The sequence below is a fragment of the Leptosomus discolor genome, chromosome 1 (assembly GCF_034619465.1).
Source record: "Leptosomus discolor isolate bLepDis1 chromosome 1, bLepDis1.hap2, whole genome shotgun sequence".
In the NCBI taxonomy this organism is placed as follows: Eukaryota; Metazoa; Chordata; class Aves; order Leptosomiformes; family Leptosomidae; genus Leptosomus; species Leptosomus discolor.
In genome coordinates, this window is record NC_141391.1 from 196,750,496 (window position 1) to 196,765,283 (window position 14,788).

General features: G+C 39.7%; 1 protein-coding gene across 1 annotated transcript in view; it reads right to left on the reverse strand.

Moving 5' to 3' along the window:
• Positions 1–616: 616 nt before the first annotated feature.
• Positions 617–14,788, reverse strand: part of MOV10L1 (Mov10 like RNA helicase 1) — a 35,576-nt gene continuing 21,404 nt past the window's right edge. Inside the window, exons 15-26 of the mRNA XM_086473665.1 lie at positions 14,537–14,652; positions 11,956–11,984; positions 10,661–10,841; positions 10,065–10,211; positions 9,281–9,402; positions 8,434–8,533; positions 7,833–7,997; positions 7,149–7,322; positions 6,225–6,368; positions 4,490–4,597; positions 1,477–1,614; positions 617–712 (exon numbers count right to left, since the gene is read on the reverse strand). Coding sequence (XP_086329791.1) covers positions 617–712; positions 1,477–1,614; positions 4,490–4,597; positions 6,225–6,368; positions 7,149–7,322; positions 7,833–7,997; positions 8,434–8,533; positions 9,281–9,402; positions 10,065–10,211; positions 10,661–10,841; positions 11,956–11,984; positions 14,537–14,652 — 1,520 coding nt within the window. The remainder of the gene's footprint in view (positions 713–1,476; positions 1,615–4,489; positions 4,598–6,224; positions 6,369–7,148; positions 7,323–7,832; positions 7,998–8,433; positions 8,534–9,280; positions 9,403–10,064; positions 10,212–10,660; positions 10,842–11,955; positions 11,985–14,536; positions 14,653–14,788) is intronic.

The following is a 14,788-nucleotide window of genomic DNA, read 5'->3' on the forward strand; positions in this document are numbered from 1 at the left end:
CACACATTTCAGAACATGTGCCTTTTCCCCAAGGGCAGAAGGTGCTGGACTTGCTCAGGACTGAATTTCAGTGAAGTATTGTTATGTTTCAAAATGGATGAGGACTGGATGCATCTTGAGCATTGCAAAACTAGTCACACCTGTCAGTAAAAGGGAGCAAGATAAACATTTTTGCTTACCTTACCATGAACAACTATTTTGATTAAAAATAATGCCCAGTAACACATAATACATTGTTAAACAGAAGACACATGTTTAAATCAATCTTCAAGCAAGTTTCTTTAATTACAGTAAAGTCCCCTCAAACATTTCCCCAGCACACCCCACCCCTAAATCCTTAAGGTCATCAAATACGTAATGAATCATTTGGGGATACGTAAAATACTAAAGTCAAAACAGCTCTTATTTAATATTTAATGCTCAGACTCTTCTTACGGGGTGGGAGAAAATACAGTTACGTTCCATGTTATTATGTTTACTGTACTTATTATTGCAAAATCAAATCCTCCTACGATATCACAGGCTGTTGTTATTTACCAGTCTCTCAAACGAGACTAGCTTTCAAAATATTGGAAAGTGATCCACATCCAGCAAGGCTAAAGCGAAGAGCAGACGCTCAGTTCTGCAGGCATTCCAGCTCCGAAGGCAGGTCACAACCTACATAAACTCTATTCACTAAACTGTATTCCAGCAGTGCACAGAAACAGGCATCCTACAAGAGAAGATTAATGTTTGATTTAAATCACGCTGCTCTGTGAAGTGAGCTTTCCAACAAATTAACATGGCAATGAACACAGGAGACCTAATGGACCTTTGCCAGAAACAGAACTCTACCAGTGGTGCAAGCATGGTGTAACATGGGAGCGAGATGCCTCCAGCTGCTGCAAGTTACATTTTTTGCACATAGGTGTGGGGAGATCAAACTCTGTTCAGCCCATTTCTGGAATACTGCTTTCCCTATCCGGAAAGTCAGACATGACACCAAGAAAAGCTCACCTATTCCTACGGAAGGACCATGCATGGGTTCAAAGGGAGACCAGCTCCCTGGCAGGCTGCTAGACTAATTGGGAATAATCGCTTCTACCACCCTCCAATTTGAAGGGCGAAGCAACTGCATTTTGTGAAGAGTCTGATTGCATGAGGTTATCCAGAACATGCTCACTGGAGACTTGCAGGCTGCTGAAGAACTTCAGCATTGAGGTTCTGACCTCTTCTAGAGAGGAAAAGGAGATAGAAGCCTGTATGCACAGATCAGCATTACAATTTCCTTTGTGCTCGGAAGTCTGCTGTGTGGGTGCCTGAACTGTCCACACTTACAGGAACCTATGGAGCTCAAATATTCCCAAATGCAGACCTAGAACAGCATACCAACTCTTAACATAACCTGATGTTCCCCCACATTGGATTAACGCCCAAATCATTCATTTACTGTGGCGAATACCACATGCAATTAGAAGATATAAAAACAAAACTTACTTTCACAAGAACATGAGGATTTCCCACAACAATCAGCAAGGCTTTCGCTCTAGTAATTGCTACATTAAATCTCTTTGGGTTAGACAGAAAGCCCAAATACTGGTTGTCATCATCAAATAAGCCTTCACGAGACCGGACCTAAAATTAATTATGGATAATTTTAGAAGTAGAATAATGAGAAAGCAACTTACCTAGCCATAGTGTAACTTTAACATAATATTTGCTTCCCACAGCAATCCATAGCTCAGTGTCAGCAGCACACACGTTAGCGTCATAATCCAAATTTCAGCAAGCTATTTCCCACCATTGGCTTTCCCACAGAAGGCCTATTCTCCAACAGGCTGCCAATGCAACTTCAGCAAGTTCAAGAGAATAGTGTACTAGTTTTATTTTAGCATCAGGACCATCCACTGCAGTTTGAAACACCAGATACTATAACTGCTTCCTAAAACCCAGCAACTTTATCTTTTGAGTAGGAGCAGCGCTAAAGCTGCTGGTATTCCAGTTCCTGCAGTTGAATGACAACTCAGTGTGTCCTTCTGCCCGCCTCCTTCAGCAGGCTCATCAGTGCGCTTTGACTTAGCTCAGAAAAAGTGGCCAAAGCAACTAGTTTGCTGTAACTACTGCTCATTAAATTTTCACCTCTATTTCATCTATATTTGAACCCATCTTTGACAAAAGAAAGTTTTCATGACCTAAATAACGAGTTCTTAGAAATAGGCACATAGTACATACCTAGATCTGCTTTATGAGGGATACAATGCTGGATCGAAAAGCTATGCTATGATGCAGAACAAGGAAAGTAAGCATAGTACCACTGCCCTCAGGAAAAAAAACAGCAAGAACATCCCACCAAATCTTTCCCCAAGCCACAGAAGAACCCCCAAACCCAACTGCTCCTCCACCCCCACATTCAGCCTGCTTTTCAGTGCTGTGGTTGTTTTATCCTCCTCTTTCCTGGAAATTTTATGTACCTCTGTTAAAAGTTGTCCAGTACTGGTCATGTCTTCCTCCTTTTCAGTTTTCCTTATATCCCATTACACAGGCCCTGCCTGAACTGTACATTCTTGAACAGCCCAGAAGGTCACAAGCACCTCAGGAACTCCATGTTCCAAACACTTAAGTCTTACTTTGAGACTTACTGCACCAAAACCACATTACCATTTGGAAAAAAGCAAGCATGTGCAGGCCTTTTTTTAATATTCTGAACAGAGTTCCACACTGTAGAAATACAGCTATGTAGGGCCCAAAATGCCCACCAAACCAGAGTCTAAACCCTCAAACACTATCACATACACTGAACTGGTATCACTCGCTGATGTTCAAAGTATTAAGTTTGCCTTTCTCTAAGGTTTCCCAAGTGCCTTTTCCACTGATCCAGCACAGATTTTTACTTCTGTCCAGGAGTTCAGCATGCCTACAACCGTGTGTATTTGATGGATGTTGTCTCAGAACATGAAGGATTGGTATCACATATTCTGGTAGCAAGAAGCCATCTACAGAAAGCCTCAGTAGCTGTCAGCTGACTTAGCTGCTGCTGCTTACACTTCAACTCCACATTGACTTCTCCTTAAAAGCACAAAGAAAAGTCTCCTGTCAAGAGCTGCAACCAACAGTCTCACATGCCTAAAAAGACAAAGGACAGAAAAGCCAGACAAAGAAGCTGCTGTAGTTTTTCCCTTTATGGGGCTTTCATGTGAATTCAAATACCAGGGATATGTGTGTGCACTGGAGTAATACCTAGCATTTAGTGAGTGGGAACTGGCATTTGCCTGCATCTAACCTCAACTCAATCTCAGTCTTCTGAAGCCTGATGTCTCAGCTGCTGCAGACAGGATTCCCACATTGTATCAACTGCCTGAAAACTACAACTACATCTTTGTCTCATCTGTATGTAATATGACCAAGATCTTTCAGAAAAAGAAAGAGAAAAAAAAAGAGACATCTGCTGAAGCATATTGGTCATCAAGTTTGCAAAAGAAGGTGAGAGACATGGGCTTTCAGCTTCCAAGTAATAACAGCAACTTGCTCCCAGTACTCTGGGACACAATCCTCTTTTCCCCTTTGCCAAATGCAAGGGATGGGCTCACCACAAATCCATAAACATCATCTTCCCAAACACATCCACCTTCCCACATTTTCCTGAACGCTCCCTTTCATCAGCACTTTTCTGAAAGACCCATTTACTGCAAAAAAACAAAACTAAATACCTTGGTATTTTCATGGTTATCTAAAAGTCTCCAGTGACGCAGTTAATGCCCCATACCTTCATATTTACATACATGTAATCAACCAAAACCAACCCCAAATCAAGGAGGTGATGCACTGTTAAACTGATGGCTTGTGACCAGTGTACTGCCGAAGTAGAAACATAGCATGGATTATTCTCAGACCCTTTCTTCAAGGCACCTGACAGCTTCAGATTCAAAACCCTAGCACCTAGAGATCTTCACCGATATCCCTATAATACAACCAGCACAGCACTTTGAAGTGCTGATAATGGAAGACTGCCAACTGCTCTCCTTCCAACGCAAAATAAGTTGTGATAAAGGGTATTCAACATATAGGCACAGTCAGTGTCTGGCAAGTCGTCAGCTGTATACCATCAAGTGATGATTCCTCAACTGAAGGTGAAAAAGTATGCAAGAACCTAGATCAGCTTCCGTAAGTCAAATAGCAATTATGTTTTAATACTTTGATTCCCACTGTTGTCTCTCTAATATTGATAACACATCCAGTTCCCATTCTCCCTACGCACACCTAAGTGGAAGGTACATTACCTGCTTGAAACTCTACAATAAATTCTGTACAAGTTATCTACAAAGGTTGAATATCACCTCAAATCACTGATGCTATACTGTTTCCATGTGCTTAAAAATAACTTTTCAGATACTGAGATAAAATTACAAAAATACAGCTTTTAAACTTTTATTTTTAAAAGCCCTATATCAAAAAGGAAACAGAATTAGATACATACAAAAACTCTCCAGAGGACCACAACAAATATACATACTGTTGATAAGATGATAACTGTGTACTCCTGCCCTTGAAATTCTTCTACTGTGCCGACTTTAATGTCTGCCAAATCAATGCTTCTCAGAAGTAGTCTAATTTTTTCCACCTACCAAAAAAAAGTTTTTGAAGGAATTTATTTTTACATTTGAGAGTGGATTAGTTCAAAACTGAAAACATACTACACATACAAGTACGTGTTTTTACACAGAGATGTCACAGGGAATGCCTACACCAAGCTTAGCCATCATCCACTAGTAAGGTTTTAAAATAAACCAGTAACTTTTCCTGATAAGTATCACACTTGCTACGCCACTTTAGAAGATGAAGTACTCACTACCATCATTAAGCAGAAATCAACAGATTTTTAATAATCCAGATTTTAATGAGAAGAGCAACTCAGATCCATAAACCTTCTTCTAATGTGCATTATATCCAAACCCATGCTTCGCACAGATGCAGTAGGGCAGGCAGCTTCCCCAGCCCCTCAAGATGACAGTGCAGAGACTCCACCTTTGCTCACCAGCTGCATCACGCAGCGGGAAAGATAGCGGTGAGATGTGACCTTAAGTGCCCTCCCCAAAAGAGAAAGAGAACGAGGAGTCTCAAGCACTGGAATGCTGGTACGTGTGTGAGCAGTATATTATCATCTGCTAAAAGCTGCTTGGGGACTGAGCCTTAACTGCTCTGAGAAGCTTACTGAGAAATCATGCCTGGCTAAGCTGAGCATTACAGTCAGTGACTACTTTCTAACCAGCTTTCCTCCAATACAAGGTGACTTTCTTGAAGAGGACATTACTATGACATGGCTTGCATCATAAGCAGATGAAGGACATAATCATATTAAATGATGTGAGAAGTTCTAGGGAGTATAAGAGGTTCAGTCCCATCATTACTGTATATAAATACTTCAACAATAACTGTAAACATAGGCAGGGTCATACACCTGATCGGCAGGATCAGCACAGGCAGAGCTCTAATTTGCAAGTGAGATTTCTTCCAACAGGGCTGGTCTTTTCCACACACCTCCCAGCACACCCCCAGCCCAGCCACACAAGGCCATGAATAGCAAGATGCAAACATCAAGAAACACAACGTGCACACTGCCCAGAGCATGCTCTGGAAATGAAAGGAGATTTAATCTTCTTTTTAAAATGAAAGCAGACATCGCACACTTAACAGACGTGAATATAAATAGTTCTAGAAATAAAGCACAGCGTCTGAAGTTGACATTCAACATTCTCTACAGGTTTAAATAGCAGCATAAACTTCAAGTCTGACTAAGGGACAGCTAAGAAGTCCCAATCCCTCTAGTTTATTCAAAGCCATAACAAGGTGGCATGCGACCTATTTCACTGCATTTCCTTTTCGTTCCACCCCTCATTGCAGAGTCAGCGACAGAATCAGATTGCTGTTCCAGCTGTTGGAAAGTGAGTTCTTGACTTGCACTCTTTTCTCCCCACAACCGAGAAAACTGCTTGTCTCCAAGACTGCAAGCAGATGTCTCCTTAATTTCCGATTTTTAAAACTAAAAAAGTAGAATGTCACTACTGCTGTCTTTCTCTAGGTTTACATTTCAACGGAAACATCATTAATGGTTGACAATGCACTGTGTAATAAGACACACAACAGTGAAGTTTTGAGATATGCCTCCCTGCTTTAACAAACCGCAGCCACAATGTAAAAATCACAACATTAAATACAGCAACTTTGAAGTTCTTAAACATCAGTTATACCTGTTTACGATAGGGTGTGATCACTCCAATATCAGTCACTGACACTGCAGCGTTTTTCGCAAGCTGGCAGCAGTACTGCATTACTCGCACTGCTTCAGCTGGATTAAACCATGAAGGACTGCGGCCCTCACGTGTTTCACTGCCCTGTATTAGGGGAAAGGAAACGAGATGATGAACACCAGATGCAGAAGTGACTACATATTTATTAACAGATTATTCTTATACATCCTAAATGCAAAAAAAACCCCAAGCCATGTGATGTTATATACAGTTTCTCTTCTTTTACTATACACCCTTTCCAATGAACAAGTACCACCTAACATTTTATATTGGTTTTTTTTTTTAAGCTGAAGAATTTATGACAGTGATTTTAAGTGTGCAACAAAAGAGTTCAATCTCAGCTCAGAATAATATATTAGCAAGTTGGTACCTTGCTCTTGTGCAAGGTAGAAGAGTTCAAAACCAAGCCTCTCCCAAGCAGTCGATATTATAACTTTTTACTAACTTCTTGCAAAACTAAAGAAAACCTTTTTTCCAGAGTACTACTTTTCCCCTGCCTACTTAAGCCTTAATAATCCTCTAGTTTTAGAGGCTTGTATTCATTCTAATGTAGCAAACTCATCAAAAGCAATCTAAAGGCAGCTGACTAGCTCCATCTTGGTCAATCTGCTATGAATTTAAATTTGTATCGAAATGTCTCCACAACACACTTCAACAGGCAGCTGCTCAAGTTCTTAGCGAACATCTGACTTCAGTAGCTGTTTCTAAACCCAGGAAGGGTCAGGAAGTCACGTTATTTGCAAAAGAAAGTTTACTCTTTTTCATACCCTTCCTAGAATTCATTCTAAAGAAAACTCATCTACAACACCTAACTTCTGTCAGGCCTCCTTATTCATACTTTTGCTATGTGAACATTTTACATACCCTTATTCCATGAAAAATTAAGGGAAATCCCTTCCTGGGCAACTTCCCCCAATGCAACAAGGAAGTTACTACTGAAGTGTCTGCGCAAACTTCTAGCTCCTTATGATAAAACAATTTAGATGGCAAGGCAAGCAATGCAGAGTGGGACCGGTAGTTCTTTACGAGTTTTGTGATCTGCAGAGACAAAAGATCGAAATCTGTAACTAAATGGATAATTATTCATCAGACTTCACAGCACACAGCTCCCAAGCAGATACTACCTTACCATCCTCTAGCATTTAGCTTTCCTAAAGCTGACAAAATCTTTTGTTGGTAAAAGTCAAAGTTGTACTTGGTCAGTTCCGGAAATTAAGTTATGAAATCATGGTAAACGTGGACAACGGGGATGGAAAGGAATTTTACGCCTTTATTCAGAATTCTGCTTTGTGCACCATATTTCACTTATTCTGCTTAAGAATAGAGAACCCTTTCAAAGAAGGGTTTTAACATGCTGGAAGGCTCAGCATCCTTGCTATTCAGAGTATATATTTAAAATAATCAAGCTTTCCTAGAAAGCTAATGCTCAAGCTAGACCTATCATTAAGCATCAGGGAGCAAAAAGGTGGTAAGGAAACAGCAAGAACCACAGTTTCTCCTTTTTTTGCTTTAGATGAGAAAAATAATTAAAATTGTAGTTCTACTCACCAGCAAAGGGTTGTATGCTCCACAGGCACTAAAAGCATCCTCATCTCTCAGATATATATCTCTTGACGTCAGTCTTTCCAGCAAGGACATACTTAATCCAAAAGCCAGCGCAATTTTAGATTTTATTACTGGCCCTAACTGCTTTGGATCTCCAACAAGAACTATCTGTATATGCCATTAAAAAAAATCCATCTTGTATTAAAACAATTATGAAAAAAATGTAGTTTCAATAAAAACATACACACTTCAGAATTTAAAGGTCAATTTATATCAAATACTCTGCTTTCCTCCAAACATCTCATCTGTTTGCAAAGCAGGATTAGGCCTAGGACAGAAGTACATTGTCTTAAACTAAGAAAGGATATTTTTATTTTGACATCTTCCACCCACTGTGTCCTGTCCTACCAGTGTAGACTTAAGACATAAAACAACTCGTTTCAGTGAGGGAAATGAATATTGTACGTGAACAAGATTATTACAAGTAATCAGAATTCCACAGTCATTACCAGGAAATGGCTGCTTGCATTCTACAACATTCATAAAAGTGAAAAGAGCAAACAAAACATTTTTTCCTTTCAGTAAATGATGCTAAGGCAACTACCTGTCCGTCAGCTTCCGAAATCAACCCAAGAGGAATCAGGCTCTCTGGTTCACTTGCTTGCCCTGCCTCATCCAGGATCACATGAGTGAAGTGTCCAAGCCTAGAATTAAACAACATGAAGCCAAACCCGGGCTGTTTTCAGATTAGTTCATCCTGCCACCCTGTGGTTGACCTCAGCAATTCTGTAACTTCCTTCTCAAGCGTGCTTTTTTAATACAGTTCATTGCATGCGCCTCTATTTGGAAATTGTCTTCCTAGCAAACCTCAAGGCAACTCCACGCACACAGAGCAAAGATCGATATTTTCAACGTGAACTATAGAAAAAACAACCCAGTAACTTTGTCATCTTTGGTTTTCCTTACATACTCTGATATACACAACCACTGGTTTTCGTAATTAAAGCACTGTTTATACCAAGGTTAAGACACTTAGAAAAGCATCTTAACCTTGTTCTTGATTTCCTTCAGCTATTGAATTCGAACAATGCACTTTGTGTAGCAAAGACAATCCCCAGGCTGTCTCTACCAAACGACTAAAGCCAGTTAGGCTTCAGTGTGTCCTTTTACAAAGTTACAGCAATTTCCAAGGCTCCCAACTGGTAGTGGAGGAGAAGTTATGTCAAAAATTGTTAACATTATTCAAGATAATTCTTAAATTTACCATGGAGAAAGTTTCTGCTGAAACGTTACTGAAATCAAGTGGTTTGCTAGGAAGACAATTTCCAAATAGAGGCGCATGCAATGAACTGTATTAAAAAAAGCTCCAGTTGCAGTGCAGAGGGTATCTAAAGCCCTGGGTTTTGTAGCATCTGGCTATCTCAGCCATATTCCTAGCTATAGTACTCTACCGTATTTCTGTTTGATAAAACATTCCTGCGCTGCTGCACGTGGTAACTATTATCCTGAACCATGATGCCTTCTGAATGTCCTCACCATCTTCACAGTAAGGTTTCACCGCGTCATCAATTTGCTGCAGAAACAAAAAAGTACTTTGTAAAATAAAATGCCAAACTCAACGTTTTAATTTTATTAAAAAGTCCACTGAAAACTATTTTAGAAGCTGAGCAAAATGCTTAGATTTAGACCCATTCATACACCAAAATGAATACTTCATTAGTTTGCCTCAAAGTAGTACATACGCAAGATACCTGCATTTTCTTTATTGTAAGGATCAAAACTGAACATACAGATGTTTCTTATACATACATATATACATATACGTAATACGCACACAATGTGCATATACTGTATCAAGATGACTTTAAAGACTAACGATAACCCTACTTGCTTACTTTTCTGTGTAAGTAGTCTTAGTTCAGAGACAAAGACTTGGCTTCAGTAACAGATTTTAAGGTAGCTTTGTAAGTCAAAGCACTTTATCACATTAAAAGCCCTACTGATACCTATGTGCTGCTCGTGGAGTTAAGCCCTACAGGAAAGAGGTTAAGATTCTATGCTCACACAATCACATTAAGGACTATGAGCAACATTTCCCAGTTAATCTTCTGGAAAAGCTGAGGTAATATGTTCATACTTTGGATCCTAAACAAGCCTAATAAACACTGACAGTTACACTACAAAACCAGTATTTTAAGATCAGAATATTAACTGGCAGATATCTATAGTATTTACCTCTGTTGACCTCGAGCTAGCATTAACTCGGACCATAGCTCCTGGTTTTAACAGGTTGCTTTGATGCAGCCGCAAGCAAATCAGATCTGTTGCAGCGTTTGACGGTGCACAAACCAAAATCCGACTATCTGGTAGAGTATAATGTATCTACATTAAAGGAGACGGACATTAAAAAAGGTTATTTAGAGAAGCAGCACTAGCTCAAACATGCCCATTTTATTTCACTGAATACAGAATCCAGAAGAGTTTTGCATACACTCATCCATCCTTTCGCAGTTCAAGAACACCAGTCTTGGCAGTCATGACAAGTACTCTCACACTGAATGTACAGAAAGCAGAATTAATTCATGGTTATCATATTAATGTATACTTGGGCTTCATGAATATAAAATGCACTACTGAAATCACAAGTTAGATACTGTTCACTAAAGCTTTAAAGACAAAGACAAGACAATTTGAAAATAAACCATTCAGGAATTCTGTTAAATCCATACCAAGATCTTTCCTCTTCCATAAAGCTATAGAAAACTTACAGAATTACTGTGTGTTCCAACACAGAAAAGATCAGAGATGACTCATTTGTCATCTGCCATTACCTGTAAAATAGCTTCAATTACTGTTAATGTTTTCCCAGTTCCTGGTGGTCCGAACAGGACGTAAGGTGTTGGACGACACTCGCCACGCAGTATCCTTTTCACTGCCAGTTTCTGTTGCTCATTCAGCGTGGGATTGAAAAATTCATCAGCCCTCTGTTTAAGCCTTACAGTTTCATCAACTATAATCAAGATAAGCATATATTAAAGCCCCACATAAATATTTTTAACATATGTAGTTTAAAGCAATTCCAATTCACATTATGCTTCAAAACACTTTCATTTTCCTTACGTGGTAACAATTAATGAATTTCTCAAAAAAATGATTTCATGTAGAAAATTAGCCATTAGTAATTCAGAAATGTATTGGATCTCTAACAAAATTGAAGGCCAAAAAAGGACTATTATTATGTAACCCAACAATCTGTAAAAACTCCATTCAGTAATTTTAGCATCGAGCTCACTTTTTTTGTCCTAGAAAAGCAAAATTACAGAAACTTTCAGTAACTGATGCTTCACAGATAGTACCAGTATTAGATGATGAGTAGTAAGTTACGACTACTGAATTTTTTTTCTTAATCCTGTCTGAATTAGTCTAGCTTTAGCTTTCCACAGCAGACTCTTATTAAACCTCATATAGAAGTGCATTCTAGGTAATCCATTCTCTATTTCTTTCAGCATCCTAAAGTTGCTACAAAGTGATAAAATTACTCTTTGGCAATTATGCACATTGATATTTAAAGTCATTTTCCAGAAAAGCCTAAGAATGATCTGGGCTTTTTCTAAAGTTTTAGCATATTTGGCAAAATAGCTATCCCAAGGATGAGACACAGCATCCCAGTAACAAATCAGAAACTTTGAACGTGACCTAAAGTTTTCCAGTAAATGCCTGGGAAATGATAATTTATTGAGTGCAAAATATATCACTAGATGTTTGCTGCCCCCTCTCTGGCAGTGCTCAAGGCCGGGTTGGATGGGGAAGTGGAAAGTCTAGTGGAAGGTGTCCCTGCCCATGGTTCTAACCCAAACCATTCTGTGACTGTATGAACTGGAGACGTTCAAGTAATCCACAGAAAGACTCCAATAAAACTTCCTACTAATACTGTTCTAGAACTTCTCTTTAAAGACAGAGCACAAGGGCATCTAAAAGGTATCTTACTCAGCCCTGGTTAACTGAAGCAACTGCAGTCCTGAACTATTTATACTTGAACACCAAGTATTAAAGTTTACCAAGTTGGCTTGTTTGCACAGCTCCTCTCATCACATCCGTTACGGTCACCTCCCTCGATGGCATGAGTTTTGCCTGTTTATCCTGCAGTTTATTGACCTGAAAAGAGCAAGTGAAGATAAATGCATTTATAACCTTAAGATGACAGGCAACTATTTTCATTGACACTTTTCAAGTTGCTAGTTTTTAATTTTTCCCATTCAACAGCATTATCCCATTAAACAGAGTATCTACTGTGAAGACAGAAAGAGTAGTAGAAGAATGTGCAAGCCAATTCTCACCTTAAATTTAAGATTTCTAAAATTTTGGCTTACGCTGACACTAAACATTTATTTCACAAATATTTTGCAGGCTCAGATGAGGATCTTGAAGCCACAGCTGAATAACTTATTTCCTTCCAAAAAGCTAACATTCACATACCACTAAGGCAAAAATCATCTGGGAAGCCACCATGTGCAGAAAAAGGTGCCCAGGAGAGCTAAAAGTTGTTTATTGAGAGATTATAAATAAACCATCCTCTTGCACAAGATCATTGGGAATCTCAGTAGAAGGCCTGCTTAGCTAAGCTTGTAGCTTCTTGATGAAGTCATAGAAAGGTTATTATGAGCAGAAATAAGGACAGAAAAAATACAAAACCACTGCTTGGACAGTTGGACAAAATCAGGAAGGTCAAAGAGATCAAAGTCCAGCTGAAGCTAAAACGTGGCAAGAACGGAATAGTAAGGGAGGCAGCACATGTTGTGGTGGAAAAGGGACAGTTCAAGAATCATGTAGGCTCACAGATGGCTGAGAGAAGAGAATTTATTGACGGATGATATGGGAAAGAACTCAACACCCTTGCTGCCTCACATGCAGGGCTCCAGACACCTGTGCAAAGTAACAGCATGGGAAGGAAAGGAACAAGTAACAGAAGGGAAGGACTGTGCCACAAAATGCTTAGAGACACTGGAGAGGGTAGATGTGATTCACCATGCCGATACGGTTGTGGGCACTGCTGCCTATTATCAGCAATAAAAAAACACTCATGACAAGTCAGGAAATGTCTTTAACAGCAGGAAGAAGCTAATATTGCTCCAATTTAAGATGGGCAATGAAGACCTAGGAAACTGTAGCTCATCAGCCTCACTCCAGTTCCCGAGAATATCATGGAGCACATCCTTCTGGATTCCACATCCTCCACGACTGGAAAAAAGGGCAACCAGGAATAGTAAGCACAGCTAAACCAAGGGGCAGGCCTTTCATGACCAACCTGGTTTTCCTCTAAGATGAAGGAACTATTCTGTGGGCAGGCTACTACATGGACAAAAGAAAAGCTGTCATTGGAATACTCCTTGACTTCAGCAAGGCTTTTGAAATGGTTTACTTACCACATCATTATTATTTGCAATCTGAGGACATATTAGCTAGATCAACAGACAGTGAGACAAGTCAAAAATTGACTGAACTACTGGGCTCAAAGAGTATTAATGAACAGTTTAATACTCAGCTAGAAGCTGGTCAAAAGCCAGGAACCCCAGGGCTGCTGTTGGGACCAATATTATTCAGTATCTTCATCAATGACTAGGATGAGACCAAATAACACCCTCAACAAATTTGCAGGCAATAAAAAAAATCAGGAGTTATACCTCAAATGCCTGATAGTGCATCTTCAGTTCAGAGGGACCATGAAGAACTTGGCCACAGAACCAACAGAAAACTCATGAAACTCAAAGGAGAAGCGTAAAGCTCCAGGCCTGGGATTGAACAGTGTGAAGGCCAAGAACCCACAAACTAAGGAGTAATCCTTTGGCCCTTTTCAGGATCCTGGGTTACTGTGGGTGCTAGAACTGTATATGAGCCAGTATCATGTTCTTGCTCTGCACTGTAGAGTCTGAGAGCGCTTAGATTCAGTTTGGCCATGAGCACGTGAAGAGGCAGTCTAACAGCTCACACTGCTACCAAAAAAAAAAACCACCCCAAAAAAAGAGACAGACTCTTCTTTGTAGTCACAGATGATAAAACAACGGACCACATCCACAAGTTGCAGGTAGAAGATTCATACTGGGAATTAGGAAAAAAAAAATCTTGAGTGGAAAGTTGGTGAAGTGCAGGTTATGCAGAGGCTGTGGAACCTCTAGACAAAAATAAACATGCACCCTCCCCACCCCTCCAAGGTGACTTGATTTAGTGTTGGTGACAGTCCTGCTTCAAACAGGACAGTGGACTAGGTAACCTTCTGAAGTCTGTTCTACGACACATTTCTACATTTTCTCTGTATAATTTAACTAGCAGTTAAGACACCTGGGTAATCTACCCAGAACAGGATTATTACCTTCTATCATAAAACTATTTGGTGACAGGACTTAAGTATCAACTCAAGACTAACTACAAAAACTAGTCTAAGATGAATCTGACAATTCCAGTTCCAATCATACAGGTTTTTTGTAAGCGCTTTCCATTTGAGATGGGAGCGCTAGCTTAATAGTCAATTATCCTAAAATCCTCTGTCCCCAGACAAACAAAAGCTTCTGTCCTCAGAAAGCAGGAGATTACAACTTTGACTCTTTGATACCCCGTTATGCGATTCCTTTCTAACAGCCGCCGTACAGTAGCTATCTGCTACCAATCTGAATGGTATGCGGCATTTTCAGGAACACTTACAGAATAGATACCTTACTTTCCTGCTGGGAACACTGTTCAAGGCCATCATCAGCAACACAATACTCAGTAGTATTCTGGGTCTTGATAGCTTGTGGTGATCGTAAGGCAAGCCTTTCCGGAAATAACACTTCAAATTTAGATGAGAAAGAGAAAGTAGAGATATTTTAAAGCCACAGAAACACTTTGCACATTTCACTGACTACATCACCGCTGATACATCAGCTTGTTCTGAATTGCCGAAACTGGTCTGTTAGAACTAACGT